This window comes from Gasterosteus aculeatus, chromosome 7 (assembly GCF_964276395.1).
Source record: "Gasterosteus aculeatus chromosome 7, fGasAcu3.hap1.1, whole genome shotgun sequence".
NCBI classification, from domain to species: domain Eukaryota; kingdom Metazoa; phylum Chordata; class Actinopteri; order Perciformes; family Gasterosteidae; genus Gasterosteus; species Gasterosteus aculeatus.
This window is the reverse complement of record NC_135694.1, coordinates 12,475,031-12,501,921: the sequence shown is the minus strand read 5'-3', so window position 1 is coordinate 12,501,921 and position 26,891 is coordinate 12,475,031. Positions and strand designations below refer to the sequence as shown.

General features: G+C 40.3%; 5 protein-coding genes across 9 annotated transcripts; 3 read left to right on the top strand and 2 right to left on the bottom strand.

Annotated features, from left to right (window-relative positions):
- Positions 1-168: 168 nt before the first annotated feature.
- Positions 169-3,039, bottom strand: ing2 (inhibitor of growth family, member 2). The gene is made up of 2 exons (XM_040183109.2): positions 2,748-3,039; positions 169-1,480 (listed from the first exon to the last, which is right to left on the bottom strand). The coding sequence occupies exons 1-2, from the start codon at positions 2,890-2,892 to the stop codon at positions 780-782; spliced, it is 846 nt and encodes a 281-aa protein (XP_040039043.2). The 5' UTR covers positions 2,893-3,039; the 3' UTR covers positions 169-779.
- LOC120822719 (lysosome-associated membrane glycoprotein 1) lies at positions 3,025-11,742 on the top strand. 3 transcript variants are annotated; one of them, XM_078105769.1, is made up of 8 exons: positions 3,025-3,577; positions 5,051-5,242; positions 6,480-6,751; positions 6,782-6,943; positions 7,252-7,371; positions 8,935-9,001; positions 9,304-9,486; positions 10,237-11,742. In XM_078105769.1, exons 2-8 carry the CDS (start codon positions 5,194-5,196, stop codon positions 10,374-10,376), a joined length of 993 nt encoding a protein of 330 aa, XP_077961895.1. In that variant the 5' UTR covers positions 3,025-3,577; positions 5,051-5,193; the 3' UTR covers positions 10,377-11,742. The 3 variants fall into 3 exon arrangements, with proteins under 3 accessions (XP_077961895.1, XP_077961893.1, XP_077961894.1); XM_078105767.1 differs by having other exon boundaries at positions 6,480-6,943; XM_078105768.1 differs by having other exon boundaries at positions 3,496-3,581; positions 6,480-6,943.
- Positions 11,743-12,393: 651 nt separating this feature from the next.
- LOC120823049 (uncharacterized) lies at positions 12,394-18,694 on the top strand. 2 transcript variants are annotated; one of them, XM_040183114.2, is made up of 8 exons: positions 12,394-12,549; positions 13,329-13,531; positions 13,742-13,863; positions 13,957-14,067; positions 14,733-14,786; positions 16,323-16,481; positions 16,930-17,052; positions 17,315-18,694. In XM_040183114.2, exons 2-8 carry the CDS (start codon positions 13,507-13,509, stop codon positions 17,354-17,356), a joined length of 636 nt encoding a protein of 211 aa, XP_040039048.2. In that variant the 5' UTR covers positions 12,394-12,549; positions 13,329-13,506; the 3' UTR covers positions 17,357-18,694. The 2 variants fall into 2 exon arrangements, with proteins under 2 accessions (XP_040039048.2, XP_040039047.2); XM_040183113.2 differs by lacking the exon at positions 12,394-12,549 and having other exon boundaries at positions 13,371-13,531; positions 13,742-14,067.
- A 393-nt stretch (positions 18,695-19,087) lies between these two features.
- On the bottom strand, positions 19,088-22,758 carry slx1b (SLX1 homolog B, structure-specific endonuclease subunit). Its single transcript, XM_040183112.2, has 5 exons — positions 22,106-22,758; positions 21,964-22,015; positions 20,194-20,514; positions 19,523-19,738; positions 19,088-19,390 (listed from the first exon to the last, which is right to left on the bottom strand). Exons 1-5 carry the CDS (start codon positions 22,276-22,278, stop codon positions 19,361-19,363), a joined length of 792 nt encoding a protein of 263 aa, XP_040039046.2. The 5' UTR covers positions 22,279-22,758; the 3' UTR covers positions 19,088-19,360.
- On the top strand, positions 22,080-24,749 carry LOC120823050 (bolA-like protein 2). 2 transcript variants are annotated; one of them, XM_040183117.2, is made up of 4 exons: positions 22,080-22,200; positions 23,128-23,192; positions 23,677-23,774; positions 24,591-24,749. In XM_040183117.2, the coding sequence occupies exons 2-4, from the start codon at positions 23,130-23,132 to the stop codon at positions 24,688-24,690; spliced, it is 261 nt and encodes an 86-aa protein (XP_040039051.1). In that variant the 5' UTR covers positions 22,080-22,200; positions 23,128-23,129; the 3' UTR covers positions 24,691-24,749. The 2 variants fall into 2 exon arrangements, with proteins under 2 accessions (XP_040039051.1, XP_040039050.1); XM_040183116.2 differs by lacking the exon at positions 22,080-22,200 and adding an exon at positions 22,780-22,940.
- Positions 24,750-26,891: the final 2,142 nt, after the last annotated feature.

Sequence of the window (26,891 nt, the reverse complement as noted above, 5' to 3'; positions counted from 1 at the left end):
CACCCCGTGGAAGAAACAAAGTTAGTGATGTGCATTAATGTTGGCAGTAATACTAATGTGACTGAAAATGAAATCTTGATGTGAATTGTACAGCAGACTGAACAGTTCAGGCTGCGCATAAACCTTGTTGCATATGTCATGACAGAGAAACGACAACTGAACGGTAACTGAATGACTATACTTTGTTTTAATGAATATAAAAAGACATTTACACAATAGTGATAGTGAAAACACGGAGTCCACAAACATGACATCCTATTCCAGTGTCCCATCAACAATCATGTCCTTGATTAAATATCATCTCTTGTAAACATATTACATCTGTAGGTTATTCTCTACAAGCCATTAATGTATAGAGAGACACTGATTTCAACTTAATTGCGTGCTATTAAGAAAGTTAAAATTAAGGGCGGGGGAGGGGGGTGTTGATTGGCCATACCTGCAGTACCACCCTGTAAGAAATGGATAACCAAAGGGTTATTACATCTATTTAATTCAATCAAAATAAAAAATGAAACGTGGCACAAAGCAAAACACTGGAGGAAGATGGCAGCTTCAGGCTGATGGCTCCTTCCGCAGCTGGACTCCCTACAGACTATAGCACATTTTAGCCAGAGGGAACAATCAGGGATGTAACAGCAAAAGTTCAAATCACAACTTCCTCCAAGTCCTTGATCAATTATAAGCGCTGCTACTAACGGTGTTCGATTGTGCTCTTACAACATCACGAGTACTGTTATCAGCTACGGCTGATGGACCCTCAGACTGAAGTCGCGTCATTACCTGGACCTGCGGTCTTTTCTGTTTTTGTCCAGGCTTTTGTCCATGGTCTTTTCGTTGTCCCCTCTGCATTTAGGGCAGTACCACTTGCCCTTGGGCTTGTAGGTCAGCCCCACACAGGAGAAGTGAAACCACTCAATGGGGCACTGGTCGTTGTCGCAGCCGATCATCTCACCGTACGATACCTGCTCGCAGAGGCAGTAGGTGGGCTCATTGGGGTCGATGGCAAAGTCGACCGGTGAGGCGTCCCGCTCCTGTTTGGCCTTGCGCTTTTTCTTCTTCGCAGACTTTGACTTCTTCTCTCGCGGCGGAGGGATGGGCAGCTCCTCCATTGGGTCGTCCACCACCGAGCCATTGGCCGACGGGTGGCTGGAGTCGCGGCTCTCGCTGTTGCGCTGGCGTCGCGGGCGACGGGCGGATGTGCGTTCGGGAGCTGGGGAGTCTTGGACACTGGTGCGCCGCTCCGTCGTGAGCCGCTCAGCCTCGCTGGGCTCCTGGAGGCAGATGGAGTGAGAGTCCATCTGGCGGGAGCGGTTCTCCACAAGCTCCGTCATCTGGGTCACCACGTGGATCTTCTCGTCGCCCAGCTCCTGGCTGATGATGAGCGCCCTCTGCAACTGGATCTGCAGGCGCTTTCTCTGAGCTGCATCCTGTTCACTCTTGTACTTCTCAAACACTTCATCCACTTCCTTCAGCACCTCTGCAAAGTGGAATGCAAAGACGTGTATTTAACAACACTGCAGATACATCAAATGTCTAATAATGTATACAATAACAAATCTTCTCTTGTTCCTAGACAGAATGATGTTTGTGCGTTCAAAAGGAGAGGTTCTCTGTGCTCTCTTTGTATGAACCAAAAGGGATGTTATGGCACATTAAAGTCTGGTATGCAACTGACTTTTTATAAGGGAATTGAGGATTACTGACCAGAAGGGGACAGTAATGCAACTGCTTTAAACCCCCAGAGAACGAAGAAGGGGGCGGGCTGATCCGCCTACGGGAAATGACGTATGTAAACTGTGGAGAGGGGTTGCCTAGACGAGCAGCTATCCGACTCTGCGATTCTCACTCGACGGAGCAGAGTGGAGACGCGGTTTCATCGCTCGAAGACGTTTAATCTCCCTTCAAAATGTCCATATGCAATGGGTCCTTCACGTTATCGGTACAAATCGTTGTCCGTCGACGGGTGTCGTGGAACGTATTGGTAACGAAGGATAGTTGTTTGCCGCTGCTAAGCCTGCGGTCGACATAAAAGCCAAATGTGGACTCTTTTTTTTCATTTAAAAAAAACGGCAGTGTATGTTCACCATGGTTCTCCGGCAATGATTCACACCTCAAAGAACACCGTGTATTATCTTCTTCACGTCGTTTCTCTAAAGTCTGGGCTACGGCAAATATCGTGCACACAAAGCAGCGTTGTATTCCAATAAATGCCTTGTTTAGTCGCTGTTATTCTGCTATTCAGACCTCCACGGAAACACGGCGGTGGGCAGCAGCACCTGTTAAAAGTTGAGATTTTATTATCTTTCAGTGCTTGTTTTGTCCTTATGTTGATGCCGAATGTGCTATTGAACAACGAGTACTCGACACAGATCGGGTATCTGGTCATAATGCCGGCGTACGTTTGTTGAGAGAAAGAAATAATGAATATCGGAATTTTCTCATTGGGTTTGGTGTAGCAAACAAAACGTTCCAGAGCGTATCCGGGCTGTGCCAACTGACAGTTGGCGGACTCTTCCATTTAAAGATTGGCTCATCTGTGTAATTGTCCACAATACAGCCAGTCACATTATTGTTGTTCGAAGCAACGTTAGATATTTGAACAAGCGGCGCTCGGTTTTTGCAAAATGGGAACAAGGCTCGCGCCTGCTCCACCATCTCAGCACACCTTGCTAGATTTGCAGTTAATGTTAGCGAATTGTACACACGCAGTGCTAATGAATGACAAAAACACGTAAACACAATACCTTGATACTTTGCATCAATTTCCCGAAGCAGAGAAACATTTCTTTGTATGTCCAAAGGCAGGGACTCCACACATTCCAGATAATCCTCCACATAGTTGATCAGTTGTTGCGACTTGTCGGCATTTGGGTAGTGGTGGCCTAACATCGTAATTACGATGCATAGAGGCACGAAACGAATATGGGGGAAATGGGAAAATATATACAGTGAGTCTAATGCTTGGCGACTTTGCAGCTCGTAGGGCAGTCCCAGGCAGCAGTTCACTTCAAACAAAACTCAAGCCACTGCGCATGCGGGAGTATTTTCCTTTTTTGGTATTGTACAGTTTCCTCTTATTTGTCGTCATCGAAGGCGGGTCCAATTGGGATTGCAATTGGATTGGCAGAGAGTGTCTCATTATCATAACAGCTTTCCCGGGAAAATAAACCAAAGCGGAAACTGAATACACAGAGTTGCCGTAGTTAGACTGTGACCTAATTTATTTTTTAACATTAGGGCAGAACGGCGTGTTTTTATGAACTTATTTTTTAATCTTTAATGACCTCTCTGTATTTTGGTGGTGTTGTTGCTATTTTCTTTTAACACAAACCTTTATCTAAACATGTCAGCACAATAAAGGCTATAGCAATACATTATTTCATTTCCAAAAGGCAGAGGGATTTAAGAGATATATGCAAATAAAGAATATGAAGTTGCTGACGCTGATATATTGGGGCTTTCATCAAAAACATCCGCTGTACATTGGTCAGAAGGTTGAGGCAACAACACGCCTCACAATATGGCTGCAGATGTCAGACGAGCTCATAAAAGCGTGTCACTGGACCACCTGCTAGTGAGTATGTGTGTGCGTGTGTGTTTAAGGAAACCAATTGTTTCCTCTTTCTGTGTCACATGATGTCGGTAAATATCCTCAGTGTTCTGTTAAATTCTCACTGCAACACGAAGCCTCAAAATATTATTACTCTAAATGTATACTTGTCTACTGCCAACAGCACTGGTTGCATTCTTTAACTTTTATCCTACTTTTAGTGTCACTTGCACTGCAACTTCTTCTGCACTACTACGTTTTCACCACTGCAATAATACGTTCCATCAGTATGCTTCTAGTACCCTGACTAATTATACTGTATTGTTGCAGTATAACTAATCGTGGTACTAGAGACGCGGCTGCCACTTTTGCACCACTATTACGACAACAAATAACTAGAGTATTCTACTAGGCCCAGTACTATTGCGACAGCTACTATGACCACTGCTTGCTATTCTGCCACCCTGGTGGTGGAAGCACATTTACTTGCACTTTAGTACAATTATGAGCTACTCATACTTTGCTTCAGTATTTCTGAACTTCTGCTGATGTTACTTCTGGTGGTTGCATCGAGTCATGATACATGTAAATTAGTGCTGAATGGCAGGAAAAGAAATCACATGGAAGAAGTCACGGGGGAAATTGGACAAGGGGTGAAGTTTCGTTTCGTTCTGGTGGACAACACCACGCGACATTTCGCTGCTTTTTTAGGCAGCGACTTCCTTCCTGTGCGCCGTAACTTTCGTTTCCTGAGATGTCAAACGCTATCAGTACGCACGTTTAAAAGAGACACCCACTTCAGTCAATACTAGCAGTTCCGGTTAGGGCTTTCAAAATAGAAATATGTTAAATGTTAACTCTGCTTATTATAGGCTATTCTCATACTCGTGTAACACCAGGAACAATTTGTGATCCCTCTTTAACGAGGAGATATCTTGAAAACCAAAGGCCTTTATTTAAAAAGGAATCATGTTAAATGCTAACATATACTGTGACTTTATTGCAATTCATATATGTTTTAATGACTTAATCATTGCCAAATGTGTAGTTTAATAAAACATGATGACTTAAAATACTCAAAACCCCCATCCAAGCCACTTTTTAGATATTACAGCTCAAATTAACACATTACAATTTGAATGAATCCTGACACTTTCAAGGTGCTTTTAATGTACAAATGGGAAAGTATTGTGATCTTATTTTCTTAATTTACAGATTTAAACCATCTAAAACGTAACCATAATCCATGCAGTAATACCATGCAGGTAATACCATGTTGGTAATACCCGAAGACTAGGAAAAAGAGGGTTCGATTTTTTTAAAATATATTATTTACACATATTATTAACTGATATAATTTTAATGGAATTTGGAGAACGCTTGAATAAATAAAAAAATAAGATATCTGTTGATTTAAATTTTGATTTGATTTGTAATTTTGTCGATTCCCCGTGGTTCACCGACTCTACCTAATAAAATGTTTTTCTGTCACTTGAGGATACGTTTCCGGTGATGCTGTTGCTCTCTGTCAGCTTGACGCTGCTCATGTGCGGACACGCAGCGCAGTTGTCGCACTTTGAGCTGCGGGCATAAGAAGAGCACCAGTGACCGAAGATCCGCAGTCTGCACCTGTCACCAAGATGAAGCACGCTGTGGTTTTCACCCTGGTAGTCTGCTTGGCTTTCGCAGGTAAGACTCCTACTCGGACAACTAAATGCAAGTTGATCAAGACTTATACTGTACCGTTGTTATCTTGTAAATAAGTGATGCATAATCAACTGTTGCTTCACGTAATCACTTATGTTAGAACGTTGTCATTCTAAATGACCAGATGCAACTTGTATGTGGGAGTGTTGCTGTGACCAGGTCACTCTGCTCCGTGTTGTCTTTGCTCGTTTAAGAGACGGGACAGGAGGGTTTTTATTACTTCATGACTGTGACTTCCTGGATAGTTAAGGGAACAAAAATGTCCGCAGTCTTTCGACGGTGTTCCAGCTCTGAGTCACATGTCTGCCTGCAGAAGAGCGCTGTCGTTTATTAGAGGACAAAATGAATCTGCAACTTGGTTGAAGCCCAACTCTGCAGGATATTAGATTTACATTTAACATTTGTTTTTTGAGGATTGTTTTATTAGTAATGATTCCTAAGAGCAATTAAGTCAAACCAACTTAACGAAAATACATGTATCATGTTATCGTGGAATATGTTTTTAGAGATAATTATACAATGCGATTTGTGTTCCCTCTGGTGGTTGTTTACTTAATGACTGGAGGCTGAGCATGATCAGCCATTTTGCACTTCTAAAAGCCAACCAAGCCGAAATATGTAACTTCAATAAACAAGTCCTGAACTTGCAGACAAGATGTGTGGAAAACTCATCACTAAGTGTAATAAATGTGTCCGTGGCCTTGTGTACTTAAATTTGCCAATACCAGTTGACTTGATCAAATGTGTAGCAGAATTAGCTAACAAAAATAGCTGCTCACAGTTCAAAGATTAGCAGTTTTGATAACAAACATATCTTAAGTAATTTTCATAATAACAATGAGTGGAAGCTTGTGTAATGTGAACGTGAATACACTTTTATGAACAAACTTCCATCTCCTTGAAGTACAGCTATGTGGTTCTTTTAGCCTGTTATAGCTAATTGTTTTGGTTTTACAGCTGAGTTTTAGCACAGCTTTAGCTACATTCCCAGCAGCCAGAGACCGTGTCTTTTTTCAAGTTAGCAATAAGCTGGTAAAAAATACCTAGTACCTAAAGAAGAATAATACTTTTTTTATCCAAACCAAAGCTAAAAGGAGAACATTGAACGAATCCAAATAAACAATCGTCTTGCTCTCAGCCTGCTAGCTGTGTACATAGGTAATTGCTTTGTATATTTATGAACCTTGAAATTGATTTGTTTCTAACTCTTTGTCTGAAGCACTGTCATGGGCTGAGGATGAAAATGATTACAAACCTTCTGCAACCGTGACTGCTGCGGAGGCCTTTGGCTCCTCGGTCGTGCCCGCCACAAAGCCCACCGCCAAGCCCACCACCACCGCCAAGCCCACCACCGCCAAGCCCACCACCACCACCGCCAAGCCCACCACCACCACCGCCAAGCCCACCACCACCACCGCCAAGCCCACCACCACCACCGCCAAGCCCACCACCACCACTGTCAAGACCACCACCGCCAAGCCCACCACCACCACCACCGCCAAGCCCACCACCACCACCACCGCCAAGCCCACCACTACCACCCCCAGGCCTACAACCCCAACCCCTCCCAAACCTACTCCTCCCACCATATTGACCACAGGAAAATACAACGTGACAACAACCAATAAAGTTATTTGCCTGGTGGCTCAAATGGCACTGCAGATCCGCCTTGTAACACCAAAGGTACATTTCATTGTTCCCTAAAGCCCCAGCAAAGCTGGTTAAAAGATCAATCTAAATGTTTGTTAACACTAGGGGGTTTATTGAGCAATTTCAAAATTTGGTGACATGTTTCTGCACAAGCCTCTTGACTCCCTTTTCATCTCTTCATTGTGGCACATTTGCGAAAGGTTATATGTATGTCACATTTGTGTCAAATGCCAATTTCTAATTCTACACCATGACAAGTTAATATTGCCAGTACGTTCTGGAATATTCTGATACAACGTGCCCAGCCAATTGTCAAATCTTTTGCTCTCCTTATCTGTCAGGCCAATGGAAGCTTCATTGTTCAGCCGAACATGACAACAGCAGAAGGAGGTTGTCAGGACAACAGGGCCAACCTTACCCTAATCTTCAAAGAGGGCTCCATCAACTTCATGTTCAACAAGGTACTTTCAATGTCCTAGTTTTGTCTCAAGTATTGAAGTATAATGCTGAGAGCTGCCGATAGGGGAGATCACCAGCATTTTACCGAAAATATTTAGCAATTATATACTGTGACACGTGTATTGATAACTAACACATTGTTTGACTGCTCATTTCATAGAAACTGGAATCAGACAAAAGTGGTTAGAAAAGGGAAGTTCAGTTGACAAGCCTGTTCTGGGAGCATGTGACACGGAGTGTCTCACTCCACAGCGCTTGTGTGAATTGTTAAAAAAACCACCAGAGTTCGAGGTGGTATCTTTCAACATCTTGTTTTGTCCAAACAACAATCCAAACACAGATATACAGTTTGCTAAACTATAATGGGAGAAGATCAGAAACTAGTGAATACCTGCTTTTGCTTGTAAGAAGATTAAAGCAGTGAATATGTTATCAAAATATTTGCTGATACATTTTCTATCATTTAACTAATCGACTTATCAGCTCTGATGTGCCTGTTGAGTTTGAACCTTTTCAAAACCTTTTATGAAACAATATAGTTTTAACAACTCTTAACAATTGCAACTAATGAAAGAGTATTTTTGTTCATTAGCATTCAGAGAACTAGAGGTTAAATCTCATCCTTAGCATTGGTTTGGCTTAAACATAACATGCTAATGGTGCTTATTAAACACTAAAACTTCAAATTATTTAACTCAAACAGATTAAAAAAAAAAGTGTAAATGAATTGTTTATTAAAAATGTTACTTCCTTAACCCGATACGCAAGTAATGTTACCTAGTAGTTATTCTTTATCATGTCAAATATTAATGCAATTATACCTTATGTTTTGGACGAACATGGATGTTAACTTGAGGCATAGAACAAAACTAAATTTAATTTAACTAAAAATACTCCACTGATATAGCTTTTAAAAGTAGTATGTAAGTAACTGCTATGAATAACACGACATGTAAAAACAAAAGAATTACAAAAGACAAAGAGAGGAATGAAGGTTTTAAATTTATCTACATAAATTTGGCGCTAGCTGGCACTGTTTACTTTCCATTGTCCTGCCCACAGAAAGCTATCACTATTTAAACTATCTCCATTCATTCTTGACTGTGCAGTAAAACTTTCTCTATTTTTTTTTTCCAGTATTCTCAATTAATCATCTTGATTGTTCATAGAAATCAAACCAATATCTCACATTTAATCCATGTCGCACCTTTCACAACCACTTCCATTGGATAACAACTTATAAAGTAAATGTACTGTATTTGTATCTCTTTTCTAGTCTCCTTACCACTCAAAGCGCTTTAACACACAAGCCATCAATCATCCACTCATACACTGATGTGAGGAGCTACCACACACAGTGACACCTGTCCATCAGTAACTAACATTCACACACTCCGTAGTCACAGCTACTCGACCATTGTGGGGTTAACTGTCTTGCCTAAGGACACATGGAAACTAGTAGAGTCGGGGGGTCGAACCCCCGATACTGGGATTGGAGGACGACCCTGCTCTCCGCACAGCCACTGTCACCTCTCAGTAAAAGTGACTCTTTTTTCATTCCTTAGAGCACTGATAATACCGTCTACGTTGATGCTGTGTCTTTCAACCTCTCCTACCCCTTGGCCAAAGGACGTAAGTTTGGAAATACTCACATTTTATTCTGATCTCTAGATATAACTGCAGCCATTATATTGATTTAACATCTGTGAGTATTGAAGGTGGGTGTTCTGCTCCACATATTAACAAAGATACAAAGCAATGAAAAAACAAACTTTCTTGTTTCTGTGTCTGTTGAGTTAAATAGAAATCATCTGTGGAATTACTGGTTAGCATGTGAGGCCAGGAACAGCCAACCTGCTTTCAATACAATGCAGTGTAGCAGGTTTGTTTCCATATCTGAAAACCTGATAGCACCTGAATGTTGCTTTGTTCAGTTTTTGCAGGCCAAACCCTGTACACGGCCAACAACAAATCCATGCATCTCTTCGCTGCGAAGCTCGGAAACTCCTACTCCTGCAAGAAGGAATCACTCTTCATGGGGAATGGACTGTACCTTGATGTAGATCAAGACCGGATGCAGGCCTTCAACCTGCCCAAGAACAGCGAGTTTGGCACTGGTAAGTGTGTAATACAGAAATGTATTCAAACTGTCTTTACACATAATGGTTCGTTTTCATAAAGTAGCTGTAAAAGGTCTTCTCATACGTTTTCTATATAAAAGCAAATTCTGAACTGAATACAGTTCAAGGCCAAGCCAGTGAAGATAAAAGTACGATATTTTAGAAAAGACAATAGGCTGGATAGAGTTGAGAAATACATAACCAAAGTATAGGTACCATAAAATATACCTTTGTAGAGGTATTTAGACACTTCCACTTATCTGTAATCATAGTAGAGTGTAAGTTGTGTCAGACTGCTTGTCGGAGTACTGACACGCACAGTGGTATGTATCCGCTACCACCTGCAGGACGAGTCCAACTGCACCAGCACCAGGCTTTGGTCTGAAGAGTTAAGAAATGAAAGATATACTCAACGATACACGTTCTATGTCACAAGTTTCTCTATGCTACAGAACACAAGATACGATTCTATACGGTACGACACCACTGTTACTGAACGTTATTTATTTAGACTCTGTCAGACTCTAGTCAGACACATTTGGACACTGCAATTGTATTTTTTATTATTTCCAGTCATAGACTGGAGTAAAAAAACTGCTGGCCAAATCTGCACTTTTCAAATGGAGCTAATAATTGATGACTTCATTGATTTAACCTGTGCACCTCTAATTGCCATCTAACAAATAATAAGTGAATTTTCTATTTGGCGTGCGTGTGTGTGTGTGTGTGTGTGTGTGTGTGTTCCAGCTGAACCCTGTGCTGCAGACCGGCCTGACTACCGCGTTGCCATTGGGGTTGGAGTGACGTTGCTGGTGCTCATTATCATCGTGGTGGTTGCATACCTGCTGGGCCGCAGGAAGAGGGCCAATGGCTACCAGTCCTTGTGAGGCAGGCCCGGCAGAACAATTTAGAGATCAATCCTATTATAAACCAAAGTTTCCGAGGCTGGGATCCTTCTCAGGGGTTAAACCCAAAAATTCACCGATAACGATGTGCCAGTTTTCTGTTCATCTACGCCTTAGGTTACCAGATTTGCTCTTATTAACAGTGCAAAAACTGTGTTCCCACCGAGTTCCCAACTGGAGTGTGTCATTGGAATAATTTTAGTCTTTGAAAGTGCGGATTATAACTACGCTATTATTCAATTTATACATTCAATGTAAAACAAAATGAAAAGCTCATGAAACTGGCCAGTTATTCGCTCTTTTATATTTTTATAATCACTTAATTAATAATTTGATTTTAAAATTGAGTCACAAAATAAATTAGAATTTGACTTTTCTTCATTCCATTATCATATTTGTCTGTCGTTTGATTGCAGGAAACAAATTAAGTTATGAAATGTGTAAGCAGAATTTTCAGCAATCAATTAAAAAAGAAAAAAAATCAATAACTAATTAATTCGATTAATTATTAATTAATTATTATTTTAAAAGTAATTAGAGAGAGAACAGTCCAGTGGCATGCTCCATAAATATGAGGTTTAATATGCAAATAGTCTTGATATGTGGGCCATTTGAAGCGAGTGAATTACAGATTTACAGATGAATTCTCGTCCGGCTGGACAGATTCCTGAAATGGCATTTGTATATTGAGACACTGAAAACGATACAAATAATGACATTTTTTACGTACTGACATCTTCCTAAATACCCAAATAACAAACTGACCAAACGGTCTCAGTTTACAATCCATGCAGGTTATTTTGTATTGGTGTTCAGTATTGTGACAATGATGCCAATTTATATTCAATTTCTGACACGACTTTTATCCGTCCATCCTACATTATACAAGTGAGCATAAAAGAGATTTTATGGAAGTTATTTCTTAATTATATTCCAATTGTCTAAGGAAGTACACAATAAAGTGTATTTTAGATTTTCTTTATTGTTTCATGATTCTGTGGAAATGTTTAGTTATTCCTTTGTTTTTAAAGAATCAAATATAGGTTCCTCTGCGTTCACAGGATTTACTTTTTTGGAAAGAAGGGAAGCATATCCGTAATGTAAGTTGTTACTGAATGTATCTGTATTAATTATCATAAAGGGAAAATGATTGGGATGTTAGTGAGGGATTATTAAAATCTAGTCAACAATAATTGCACTGATTGCTATTCCAGCTTCTTTAATTGATAGGTATCGGGGTTGTGTAGAACTTTTTGTCAAACTCTCGAAAAGAAAGAAAATGTATGTATTTACTTTAACCATGCATTTAGGTGGACATAAAATAAATGAATAAATGCTCTGCTGACAACCCGATGTCCATTTTGTCGCTGCTCTAGAGCTTCTGAGAACTGCACATGATCAATATGTTGCCCAGATGAGGCAAATATGTGATATTTTGCAATACAAATAAAAGGAAATTTATTGAAATTGAAAAATGTCCTTCATCAGCCCATCTTCTGACCTCCAGTCAGGTTGGCTTTTTGGCCTACGTTGGCCAAAAAGCCAACCTTAAACTGCTCAGACCCCCATCCACTGATGACGATCGTGTGATATGATCAGAAGTTCTGGAACAGCTTCTAATAATCCTTGTGAGGATAATGTTTTCTTAACTGCTTTACCAGGTCTAAAATGAACTTTGAATCTCAAATATGAAGCTGCATTCAGGCGCCTATTGTAAATTATAGACTTGCAGTTGTAGTACAAGTAGTGAAATAAACAAATGTTTATTTTTGCATACCCAACTCTTAACATTATATTGAAGGGTCAGTTCACCCACATTATAAAGAGATCTATTTTCTCCATGCCTGTAGTGGTATTCATCCAGGCTTATAGTTTCAGTTGTTTTTAGGCCATTTTTCATTCACTTCTAAATCTTCTGCAACAACTTGAATACAATGGTTGAATGTAATTGCATGGCTGTTTCTCAAAGTATTGAAAATGGAGTAGTGGTTGTCATTTGCAGAATGCATTTCCCGGTTACCCTGCGCAATCAACAGTATCTGTCAGCATTTTGCCTTGAATGGAAAAGGGAACTGGCTCCTTTGAGCATTGTTGGCAGGACGGTTTGTTACACGGTGTAAACAGGACATTGTGTCTCAATAGAAACTAGCTGCTGGTGAGTCTTTCAAGTTTTGGAATGGAAGTAGAAATCGAAAAGGCAGATATCTGAAAACCTGAGCGTACCAAACCTAATCTATGTGTATGGTAGATAGCACTAGGTAATTGGCAACAGCTTTGTCCACCAGGTGAAGCTAGTGGTCAGAGACGAGGGACTTCACTAGTTATTGGCAGTGTGTGAGCACTTTTACTAGTTGTTGACTTCTGATGCCAATAAAGACTGATATGTGTGTGTCCGTGTGTGTGTGTGTGTGATGTAGCCAACCCCTGCTCACGTTGGGCAAAGACAAAATAGTATTAGCCACCAAACATTCTCTCATTCACATCGCTCGTGACGTCCACCTTAATTGTACGGTTGCGAAAGCTCACATTGCCCGAAACCGACCATTTGTGGGATTTCCGGTCTTTTTTCGGCAATCGCCACCGAACTAAAAGCTGAAATGTCAACTAACGGTGGCGCAAAATCTAACCTGCTGCTTTGAGTGCGCAGTGATACGGAACGCTCGGGTGTGTACAGCCTCTCGTACCTTATTGCTTAAATAATGCACACCCATGATTCACTCTCAACCAATCAGAAATCCAGCGTTCTGATCGGTTAAATAAAATGCGGGTGTATATATATACCCGCATATTATTATATTATATATATATATATATATATATATATATATATATATATATATATATATATATATATATATATATATATATATATATATATATATATATATTGAAATGGATCATAAAAACTGTTGTATGTCTCTAATTTGCTCGCAGGGCTTTCATGCAGTTGTGTTGCAGCTGTGTTTGTCACAATCCCCGTTGTGTACATCGGGAGGGCGGGACCTGTGGGGCTGTATCCATGGGCGGGACTCGAAGACCCGAATCCACAGTTACTGCAAAACCTTCGATCAGCAGCTTTGGACCGCTTAACAATTTTTAAAAAGGGGAAGTAATGGCAGATATCGTGACCATGGCAGGTAAAAACATGCTTTTTAAAATACATTCAATTGAAGTTCGATGGTTGGAAGCGATGAAATAAGCAGATGTAGTTGCTAGACGATGTCCAGATGTTGATTTCTGCTTAACATTCCGAAGCTGATTTCCGCCGCACAATCTTGTGCAATGCACGACCCGTGTCTCATGTCAGCATAAATACTTGACAGTAAGTGCGGACTTGGATGTTGCAGATGATGCGGCATTTGTGGAGGAAGGCATCGGCCCGGCTCAGAGCCCTTTGGTTGCAGTCAGCTTCCAGAGAAACGTCCACAGGAAAGAGAAGTACCTGGAGGCTGAACCCAAAGCTCTGGGGGTACCGCGTGTGTCCGTCTGCGTGTCTCTTTCAAACTATACGTTCCGTGAGCTCTGGCTGCTCAATGTGAACTCTCCTGTCTGCTGCCCCCAGATCACCCAGATTGGCCTGAGCGTGTTTCAGAACAGCTGCGTGGCCGTGCTTCTGTCCAAAGGCCTGAGTCATGGGCCCATTGGCATTCCTTTCTTCATTTCATCTCTTACGGTAAACACGTGGTCAACTCCGACATTATTCCTCAGATCAACAGTAGTTCATAGCAATGTTGTATTTAAAGGGATAGTCCAATGATTTAGTTTTGCAATTCCAGAAAGTTTGGGGACTTATTATTTTATAGACTCAAAATAGAATCTAATTAGAAGATCACTTTTAATGTGGATCAACATTTTTTTTAACTTCATACACATTTCGTAATGAAACCTGGGGCACAGTTTTTTAAGAACTGAATGGAGAAAGCACACATCTTCCAAAATCCCCTGCAGGCTTTCATTTGTAAATACGCTCAAGTTCAGATAACCCTGATGATCAAGAAACAAGGTGCAGGACTCACTTCTGTCTTTTCAAAGATATGTCATCGTAACTAAAACTCGAGAGATACTTTGTAGAAATATTTTCATCATTATTTCAATGGGCAAACTTCTGAACAGTGATGAATAAAGTATTACGATTATTCACTTAAGTAAAAGTACTAACAGCACTTGATATACTAAGAGTGGGAAGGGGAATGTGTATATATAAATATGTATATATATATATATATAAATTGAATTCATTAGACTAAGTTCGCAGTCAGGCCTTCCTTTTCATCTGAGCTGACAGCTTTTAGAACTCTGGCTAGATGCTGAAACGTTTGCTTTGTGTGATCTTCACAGCTGATAATAGCTGGGAGTTTGGCCGTAGCAGCACAGAATCTCCATCTGCCGACGGTGAGTTACCTCGATGGACAGGAGACTCCAACATGATCGGCAAGCCCATTTAAGAAATGTTCAGTATGAAAAGCACTACTGAAACCCGGATTAAGCCTCAAACATTGATGCATAGGTGCTAATGTAACATCCTTATGGAAAGAACAAGGAACTGCGGGTCAATTTTCACTCTTTACATGCATAGTGTCTTTTTAATATAAACTTTCCATGTAGGTTTATTTTGTTTTTATGTTTACTTTAGCAAAAAAACTCCTATTGACTATGCATCATTGGGTCATCTGCGGTTCAATCCCCGGCTCCCTTGGTGTCCATTGCTCTTGTAGCTGTGACTACGGTGTGTGAATGCTATGAATGTCTGATGTGACAGTGGCTGATAGACAAGAGCCACTGTGTATGGTAGCTCCTCCCATCAGTCTGTGAATGGGTGTAGAACGCCATGTAGTGTTGAAGAGCTTTGAGTGATCAGAAGACTCAAAAAGAGATATTCAAGTACCGTATTTACGTATTTCCTTGGTTAGGGTTAGGAAAGGATTATGGTTTGGGTTAAAATAAGTAGGATTGTAATGTGAAACTTGTTGGTTTGTTATGTAATGTAATTTGTCAAGTGCTAACGTTATTTAACAAACTGCTGTAAAGTGAGTCATCTTGGTTTCCCATTGGACATCATCTGTGTCTCCTGGGTGAACATCCCGGGCTTCCTTGCTGTTCATATTGCAACTGAGAATCAAATGATACCGCGAATGGTTATACAGCTAGTTGAAAGCCTGATGTGTCTCATACAGCGACTAAGGAGGGCCTCAATGCTTTGGTTTCAGACGCCTATAGGACGCTGACCTAGCTGCTGTTTTGGACAAGGTCAGAGTGAAAACGGTTTATTAAAATGTCTGGTTGTGAGAAATGAAGACTTATTTCACAACTTTCCCAGCCACAAAAAAAGCCCCTTCAGTCACTTCCTCTTGGAGAAATCCAATGAGTCACTGGGTAAGGATGGATTGAGCTGGTTGTTACACTAGTTCGCTGACCCCAGCAGACATTACACTATATTGTTATTTAGCAGATGCTTTCCTCTAAACTTTAGAGTCTAAGGCGACTTACAATAAGTGTATTCAATCAAGAGGCAACACACCCAAAACTGCTTTTGAGTAAGTGCCATTTTAAGTGCTACCTAATCAAGGTATAATCAGTGTGTCTTCAGATTGCATCGGAGATGAATAGACTTTCTGCTGTCCTGATGTTATTGGGGAGTTCTTTTCACCATTCAGGAGCCGGGACATCAAATATTTGCAAGCAGGCCGATTGGCAGACGTAGAGCGGAGTGAGCGTGCATTTGACCATATTCTGGATGTATACTGGACCTGATCTGTGGGCCGCTCAGCACACAAGTACCAATGTTTGAAACAGAATGCGGGCAGCTGCTGGTAACCAGTGAAGGGAGAGGAGGAGTGGTGTGGTGTGGGTGACATCCAATCTTTAAATCCCTTCTAGAATAAATAGGAGATGAAATGTAAAACATGCCTCATGTCTCCTGTTTTTCAGCTGAGAGCCTGTTTAGGATGGCAGATTGTGGCTTGTGGCGCGTCCGTCTTCAACTTGATCTGTTGTTTTTTAAAAATGGATTTTGGAAGCAGTTTCTGCTGGTACTTTCCCTATGACTCTGACTTCTCTACTGTTGAAGAAACCTGCAAGAAAATTGAGGTGAGCTGTAACTGTTTGCTTGTTTTAACAATTTTTTCATGTTTCATTGTTGGATTACATTGTTATAATTAATTATATTAAAAATAAGTTTAGCACAAAAACTACACTGATTTGTTGTAATTAGGTTTGCAATGTTGTGTTCATTGCATTGTTTATAAATATGTGGCTTTAGAGTTCTGAAAATGCTGTTTTAACTATTCTAAACTGTGACCAAAGCTACACAAATACAACACTTTCAAATGTAATGCATTTGAAAGTTGATATCAGTTGATATCATGTGAAATCAGTTGCACCCTTATTTAATATCCAGAGAGATGTAGCAGTTCAAGTGTGATTTGAAGATCACAAGATAAAAGCAATTAAAGAGTAGAAGATGGAATGTATCATTTCTGTCCAAGTTTATCTGCCACTTAACCGTATAATGCTGCAAATCTCATCTCTATGGCAGGGCGCCACTTCCCATTTCTCTGCTGAGATTATAGTCCTTGAGGTTGCTTTGTTCGCCATCTCCGCCACTCTGGCCGCCTACTGCTGCAAGGTGGTCAATTGCTGCTCACCAGCTCCCAAAATGGTGAGTAAAGGTTGAGTAAAGGCCGACATCTTTGCGGCTGTGTTGTAGCAACACAGCCGCAAAGATGTTATTGTTGTGTCACAAATGTACATATCTAGTTCTATCATGGCACTCTTATGGATAACAGGGTTTACTGTTCATGCCAAAATATGTACCAGCCACACAAGAAAAAGAAGCATCCAGTGCCAGCACAATGTTTATGTTTGTTTTGACAGTACATTTACCGTACATGGGTTCATTTCTATTTTTCTGTCCCTCTCAGCCGGTGATCACTGTGCATGCGCCCCCCCCTGTCCAACAGTGAGGAGACCAAGTGGACACAGGACTGGCAGGATACCGTTTTTCAGCATAACAAATGCAACACAAATTTAAAGTTGCTCTAATCAATATTTTTATATTATCGATGGATGAAATGGCAATGTGTGATGCGAAAGAGGTTTTGGTGGTGACAGAACAGACACAGCTGGAGACTTGGTGGGGAACACAGTGGAGCATTTAGCTGTGAAAGAGACAGATATTGTTCTCAGGAGTTGGTGGAGACCAAACCAGACGCAAAAGAGACTTGGACTCTCAGCAGATGGAACAGCACGCAACTTAATGCTGAAGCTGCTCCAATCTGCTGGAAGTGTAAACAATACACAGTGTTTCTGACATAATATTCCTAGCAACGTTATGGTATTTATGTGTCTACGTTGTATTAACAGTTTTTTTCACTCCACTCAAGTGGTTTAAAAACCACGTTGTGTTGGGTTTAATGATCTGATGGGCAGCTTAAGAATCTCAATATTTCTAGTTAAATTTGATTGATTGAATTCACATTTTGCGTGCAAAGATTTCTTTTCTATACGTACTCCTTCTCTAATTTTGACTTTGATCATAAGGAAATAGCTACGTGTGTAAAGAGGGCTGTGGAAATGAGTCTTAAATCCCAGAAATAAGTCTGCATTTGGGGTTTTTTGGTTCCCTCGCCGCAGTCAATGGGTTTTGGATTACCTGAAATCATTTCCGTGGGTAACGTAAACTTTTGTGTCGATAACCCACTAGAGCATTTTTTTGTAAGAATAGAAAAAAAAACCATTGGCTTTTTGAGGAGGGAACCAGAGATGTTAATTGTTGGTCGTGTTGGCACAACAAAAGACAACACGTAAAATCACCAACATGAACATATTAGGGCGGCACGGTGGCGTGGTGGTTAGCACTGTTGCCTCACAGCAAGAAGGTCCTGGGTTCCACTCCGCCCAGTGGCCTTTCTGCGTGGAGTCTGCATGTTCTCCACGTGTCTGCGTGGGTTCTCCGGCTTCCTGCCACAGTCCAAAGACATGCTCTGGGGATCAGGTTGATTGGGGACTCCAAATTGCCTGTAGATGTGTGAGTGTGAATGGTTGTATGTATCAGTCCTGTGATTGGCATACATACAAGGAATTTGACTTGGCGGTTGGTAGACACTGTCACGCAGGTAATAGACAACAAGTAATACTAGTAAAAATAAATAAAATAAAAGTCTAATGAACATACTTACTTTTCGGAAGATGCCTTTGTTCATATTGTTGTTACTTGATGACGAGTACTAAATATATAATGCTTTGCTGATTGTAATTGCAACTCAAATTCATGAAAAATAAAAACTATATTACTATATTGATTTTTTGCAAAACTCTCATTTGAACCATTGTTTGGTTTGTCTTGGGTGTGCATGTAAATCTGTTCTGTCTTTAACAATCCAGATAAATTACATAAAACTAAAACAAAAAAGACTGCACAACTATTTGAAATATTTGGAATTTTCAGCACCGTTGGTCCAATTTTCTTTCCTAATCTTGGACATTTATGTACATTAGGAAAATATTTGTTTGTTGTGCCTTCAGCCCTTAAGGTCTTTTACCGGCATCTTTAAGGTGTAAAAAGCACAGTATCATTGTTAAATATAGATGTAATATGCCAACACCACAGCCAGAATGCACCCGTTATTAGTCACCAGAGCGCTTTCGCCTAATATTTGTTTATTTGAATAAATGACGGAAAATAATGCTTGATGCACTCTTTAGAACAAGCTTGCTTTATTTGTAAAACACACATTACGAGTGTTTTCCCCCAAAGCATGGAATATTCTAAAAATAAACATGATACATGATTTGATTTGATTTTGTGAACAGAGTGATAAAAATGGAAGAGATGTTGCACCTGCTAACGCTTCGCCTGGAAGCTTTTAGTCACTGTACATTCCTGCTCAACGGGAAAATTCATTACACATCATCTATGACGGTTCCTCGATGCATCAACAAGGAAATAAAAGGTTTACAGGCTCCTCTCATTTTTGCAGCTCATCGGCCCAGTGGCTCTGTGGGAGATCACACAACCCATTAGTAAAGCACAAACTACATTCACTGGTAATACATAAGTATAGCTGTAGAGTCACATTCAGATACCTAATATACTCATCAAACAGAGCTATGTGTGTAATATCTAGAACCTGGGATGCAGACGGTGTAATCTCCTCCAGGTCTCCGAAACAGCAGTGCTTGTTCCGGATGAGACTCCCCCACAGCAAAGAGCGACGACAGGCCGGACATTCACCCTCCACTGGCAGGAGGTGTGACGGCTCCAACTTCAGGAAATGTTTCGCAAGGCAGAGCACATGACCGCTCATTCCACAGGACGGGTGGAAACAGCTCAGCTTTTCTGACACCTAAGGAAAATGAGAGATGTAAAAATATATACAAACCATCAGGTCACTGTTGTGGTTGTTCCAGCTAAAAGATTTGTGGAGTGCAATAGATTGTATGTGTGAGCCAAAGGCAACTGTATAATCGAGTTATACATAAGTAGCTTTGATGATGTATTTTGCTCTATTTGACCTGCTATTATTTTTTTTGTTTTTTGGTCAGCAATGTGATTTTATCACATCACCGAGCTAAGATACGATGTTACCTTAGTAAACATCACCTTGATTACACGCTAGTATTTACTATGTCGTTGGCCTAGCTTAGCATAAGGACCGGAAGCATAACCTATTCACTGTATCTTTACATTATGCTTGGTTGATGTACAAGTCAAGTTGAAGATTTTTCCCAAGACATTATTGAAGTATTTCTGTAATAAAAAAGGGTATCTTCAAGTTTTTGAATAAATAGAAGACTCTACCTTGACCAGCTCTTTACAGAGAAAACACCTGGATGTCTCCTCCTCTTCCGCTTCACATCCTGCAGACGGCAGCTTCTTCTTGGCTCTCACACTCCCATAAGCGATGGGGATGTGCAGTGGAGGCTGCAGGCCGGGCTCAAAGTCCATCCTGTACTCCTGTTTGAGCCAGCGTGCCGTTAGCGGAAGTCGGTTCCAAGGCGCCACCCGCAGCATGTTGGACACCACACGCCAGTGGAACTGCAAGCTCGACTCTTTCCTGGAGCGCCGGGAGACGAGGGAGAGACGCCTGGAGGAGTGAGGGTGCTGCCACGCCCACTCAAACTGATAAACATAATGATGGGAGTTAGAAATATGCAGATCAGAGCAGGTTTTTTCTATTCAAATCAAATCTAACATCAAAATTACGGATTACATTGAAATCCATTGAAACTGAAATTATGAATGTTGTTTCATCAAACAGTTTTTTATAATAAACCCAAAGTGCCTTCTAAGTCAGTGGCCCGGTGATACAGTTTCTCTGGATGACATTGCTCTGGTATCCAGAAGCACTATAAAGAATCTTGGAGTTCTCTATGACAACGATGTGACCTTTAAGTCTTAGGGGAGAAAAAATGTAAAAGGACCGCCTTTTTCACCTATGTAATATACAGAAAATATCAGGAACGTCTTGTCTCAAAGTGATGCAGAGAAATTAGTTCAGTATTTGTTACTTCTATACCAGATTACTGTGTATCTTTATTATCAGGCTACGCTAAGTATCTTAAGCCTTTCCAGATGATTCAGAATGCTTCTCTGCACTGGCTCCCTGTTAAATCAAGAATAGAATATAAGGTACTTCTCCTCACCTACAAGGCAGTTGCGGGTCAGGAACCGTCTTATCTTAAGGAGCTCATAACACCGTATTGCCCTACTGGGGAGCTACGCTCCATAAATGGTGGGTTACTTGAGGTTCATAGAGTCTTAGAAAGTAGGACAAGATTTAGGACAGAGCTTAAGACTTTCCTCTTTGATAACACTTATAGTTAGGGCTGGCTTAGATTAACATGGACCAGCCCTTAGATAGGCTGCTATAGGCCTGCACTTCACACTAGGCTCCTCTCTCCTCTTCTCTCTCTCCTTCTGTATTAATTCAAATCTCATTAATGCACATCACTAATTCAGCTTCTTCCAGTTTTTGTACTTTCTCTTCTCAAAGGTTTTCATGGATCCTGGTTATAGCTGGACCCTGGTCCTGTCTCCTGCCATGGCCCTGCTGACAGCTGCTGCTGGTAACATTATTATTATTATTAGTCACATTACTATTACTGTCATCATAAACCAACGTTACAGACTTTGCTTCTTCCCTGGAGTCTTTGTGCTTTCCCTCCTCACAGGTTTCTGTGGATGGGGGTTCTGTGGTTGTTCCTGCAGTGGTCCTGCCTGACATCCACTGATACTATCATTGTTATTAGTAACATTAATTTCTGTCATATGCAATGAATGTATTGTACATATTTTATGCTGTTCATTCTGTACCAGTGTTTGTTTCCCTTAGGTTTACCCCCGTATACAATGGTAGGGGAAACTTGGATTCTGTCCATCCCGGGAGACGGATCCCTCCTCCGCCATTCTCCCTAAGGTTTCTTCCATTTTTCAGAGTTGTTTGCTCTCACAAAAAGAGACATTTCACGTAAATACTTCTGACTCTCAACGTTTTGAATGGGATGAAATCAGATTTAATGTTGTTAACTTTGGTTGAAAATATTGTAGTCACATGACAAGAATACTTACACGAAGGGCAGCAATATCTGAGGCAAAGCCATGTATTATGAGGACCATCTCCCTGAAAAGACAAGGAAAATGCGCAGAATATATAACTAATGGTGTGATTGGTGCTCATCGTATAATACAAAGCAGTAACCTTCGGCCATACCACGGTCCTCTTCCACTGGTCCTCTTGGCTCCCCCTCGGTGCCGCCCGGCGTTGTGCTGCCCGATCCTGCGCTCAGGATTCACCGTGAAGCCGATGTAAATACGTCCTTTGAATTTGAGATTTGTGCAGTACAGCATGTATACACCGAAGAAGTTCTCGATCTCGACAACCATTGCGGAAGGAACTAAGCTCGGTATTATTAAGCGAACGCTGCTTTAGCGTTCGAACATCCATGAAAGTAACGTTAGCGGACTTATGTGCACCCAAGCTAGTGAACCCATGAACCAAAAACAAGAGAAATAGAAACAGATATTATAAAACACTCGGATATTTAGTCAATGCCGGCAGTTTTACGTCAACAATAATTGCACGTTTTCCCAAATGCTTCACACACGTCCATACGTAGTTAGGCATAGCTTACTTTCAACCAATGAAAGTGAAATGCTAAGAGTTAGCATGTAAACACTGCGTATCTTAGTAGCCTGTAATGCTGCCTGATAAAATATGTTTGATAGAGAATCGCTGTGAGGCATATAAAGCCCTTATATCATGTACAATAAATAAACGGTAGTACTGAATTTCAAAGTGCCTTACTTCGAAATATATATTTGTTTATATGAAACAGTATTACAATTTATTGGTTATTTTTTAAAGGACCCCTTGTTTTGTGATTCGCTACTTCAAACAATGTGTCCCGCCCATAACGTGTACATTTGGCTACTGATTGGTCGTCGTCACACACGCGTGCACGCTGCTTGGTCGGTTGTGAAGTCACTGTTAGCCTTCGCACACGGTGACTAAAACTAGCGAGAACATCGTATAATAGACAAGCTGGGTAATGATGCACTTCTATTTTACAACCAGATGTATTAATAGAGAGATCTTAAACCTGAACAATATTGTAATACTTCCGGTGTCAGCGTGTCTACAATCTATGTCTCTTCCTTCCTGATCTGTATACACATTTCGCTCCACTGCTGGTGAGCTTACTAACCATACAGATTATTATTTTGTCTGTGCAGACATGGCTATTACAGCAGATCACATCCGGGATAAACTTATTAAGGAGCTTGCGGCTGTACATGTGGTAGGTTTCTGCTTATTAGTTGTATTGATTTCTTGGGTTGTCCTGGCTCAACGTTAATGTGGTGAATAGAAGCACGTCTAACTCGTCAACCCTTCATTGGGTTAAGGCTGATATTTGATGTCAATGTCACGCAGTTTATTCAATGCTTAAATATTATGGTCAACAAATTACGTGCCACTAAATTAAACGTGATTTTTTAATGGAGTTTGTTTTAGCTGGGCCCATCGGCTAATACGAAGAAGAAGGCAAAACATTAGCTTTTCCCCATTTACCAATCAAATGAAAAATCATGTTAACCATGTTAACCCCAAAAGTCCCCTCCTTTTTTCCTTAATGAAAATACTGATTGCTGCAACCCTGGATATTATTTATAAATACCTCCAAAACACTCACCCTGACCAGCGATAAGCAGCTATAGTTTAGAAAGGAGTCAACTGCCATTCAGACCAGAACATCGTCCATTCTTGTATCTTGTCTACTGCAGGATGTGGAGGATACATCACCCAACAGATGTGCTGCCAGCTACAAAGTCCTGGTGGTGTCGTCCCAGTTTGAGGGAAAGCCGCTGTTACAGAGGCACAGGTATCACACACACTTCCATATACGACATGCTTGTTCTCACATCTTTGGTATGAGAACGTAGTTATATTTAGTAAGAACTAAAATAGTAGAATGTATTAACCCAAGCTTAAGATGTATCCAGTGGCCAGGCTGTGCTTTCTTTGATTTATTAAACAAATGTTGCTAAAATGCTCTAGGAAGTCACTATAGTAGTGACATTACATGATTAACAAAAAAACAATTTATATCAGTAAATACTAAATCCCAAGCACTTCGACATAGATCTAGCATTTGCTTATTGTTTTATGTGAATGTATTATTAAAACTCTGCCACAAGTTTCTTTGCAAAAAACTCAAATGTACGAACTTCACTATTAAATCAAATTAGTCAAAAATACAAAAACCTCTGTAAGGATTCCTGTTTTCTTTGCGTAGATATTTTCAACTAAGATCACACTAAATGACAAGCTAAGCTAGGTTACACAAACAAATATACCACAATGTTATCACAGTACATCAATAGTTAGTAAAGGTCTTCACAACGAATGTAAAGGTACAGTGGTTGCAAGATATAATTTAATTTAATTTGTGTGTTCTAAACTAAATATATAATATATCATTTTAACATTTCACAACTTTGTCAAGATATAGATTGCTTATGATTTTAACTTCAGTTTGTAAAATAATCAAAACAATAAATATCAGAAGGACACACACGCCAGCTTGCCATTGATTAACAATGCCAAGTAAATGCACATTGTGGGCATGGAGGTACAGCCCTCCTGTGACTACTGCACCTGTACTGCTCCCCTGAACCTGTGTGTTGTGTCCTAACAGGATGGTGAATACGTGCCTAGTAGAGGAGCTGAAAGAGATCCACGCTTTTGAACAAAAGACCCTCACACCAGAACAGTGGGACAAACAGAAATCACAATGACATGCATACAACGCAATGACATTTTGGTTCTGGTGGCAATAAAACACTTGGATGCTTTATTTTTGTCTTTGTTGGTTGTTTCCTGTAAGTCATCTCATTTTGTCATGCCTTTTTGAATATTGAATACATGTTTTTATCTTTGCCACTTAACATTATCATTTCATTCTCCAATCTGAAAAATGTAGTTTTCAGAAAGCCCGAAAAGCAGCATATAACCAACACAAACATTATTTTGGACAGAGGTAAATGTCTCCTAAGTTATACAGACTGAATCTATGATATAGGGTGCTGCAGGGGTGAATTACTGGAAGTTAGCATCACACCGGTTCCCTCCATAAAAGCCAATGTTATTTTTTCCATAGGCTTTCTGATTATTGCAGAAAATAATCTAATCTAATGCAAACAAACATCCATGATACTACATGATACAGAAACACGTTTTCTTTTCAGCAAAATGGACACCATTTCATAGAATTTGGCCAATTCAATTTATTTTATGTAGCCCAAAATTGGCCTCAGAAGGCTTCCGAAATCCTCTGTCACGTACCCTCTCGTCGGCACAGGAAAAACTTCAACGGGCGAGAAAGAAGAAAATAACCTCAGGGCAAGTGCAAAAGAGAATCTCTTTACCAGAAAGAACAGAATATGTCATGTACAGAATGAACTACGTAAGAGATTTACAACATGCACTTGAAGGGTTACCTGTTAGCAACCATCTAACACGCATAGACGCTTCCAAATCCACAAAAGGTTCATTTACTACAGATACTCTTTATCAAGTAGAAAAAAAGCTTTAAATCCTTAAATTTACTTAACGGGCTGCACAATTAATTGAATATGAATTGGCATTACCGGTACACATTCTTTTCTCCTCCCTGTCACATTAATGTGATTGATTGCAACAATGATGTTTAGAATACGCGCTGAGCTTATGAAGCACTGCTGCATATCAAATGTAGTGCTCTTAAACCAACACATCTGAATCCATGTGTGCAGCCTGCAGCGGAATATGATGTGTGAGTGCGGGTGTTTGTGAGTGTCTTTGAGTCTAATGAAGCCCACACAAAGCACAGAGGTCTCCATGAGGTGTTTTAAGAGCAGACGGACCCCCCACGTGGCTGGGAGGTTTTCAGGGTCGGACATCACAGCTGTGCGCTTTGATCAGTCAATCTGGGGCTTTTTCTTTTTGGGCGAACACACATTTGTGATTGTCGACATGTTTTTCTTTTCTGTAGATCAATAAAGCAAACTGCACAGAAGTGGAAGTATCAATATCGTTATTTGGTGGAGGTGAAATCTTCTGTGTAATTATATCTTAATTAAAACAACAGGATTATCTTGGTTAAAATAATGTTCCATGGGTAGTTTTCACTATATTTGTTAAAACCATTGAGAGGTCGGTCATCTTTGTTAGGACCAATTAAGAGCTTTAGACCCACAGAGTGGGGACATCTTTGGGAAGAAAGGACATTGTTGCCGGTCTTCAAGTCAAACGCCTATTTGGGCTCGGACCTGGTTTAAAGTTAGGGTAAGCATTGGGCAATAAAATCTGGAAAAGTCTGGAAAATTCCCAAGAACAATGATGTGATAATGAGATTTATAAGATTTTATAAGATAAAGTCTTCTTGCATATGGTACATTATTTTAACACTATTGAAGTTAGCATGGGGCTTAACCCGAAAGTGGTCTTTTTCCTGGCATTGGCATATTGCTGCCCTCTACAGTTTGTTATTAATTATCCTTTTTTTCTTCAGTCAAATACTGTAGAGACATTCCATTAGATTCTTCATTTGTATCTAGTTCCAGTCTGTCTCTGGTTGTCATATTCAAAAGTAGCATGCAGCAGAGACATGGCCAACTATAAGCGCTGTCTATATACTGCACATAATGCCTTCAATGAAAATCAATAATCATAGCTAACATTCTTGTTTCTTGGGCTCCATCCTGAGAATACTATAAGACATGTACAATAAGCATTTGGTTATCAATTTGATTTTATATACGTATACATATATATGGGAATAGTAGGCATAATGTTTTATATGTAGGAGAAAACAAGTTTCATGCTTCTTTTTAATTAATGTTATCCACAATGAAATTCATTGTTATGTGTGACACGTTCAGATGTCAACATATCATTTGCATCTACACAGTTATATAGTGGGAAATGCTGATTGGATTTCATCGCTCAGTGAACAGGA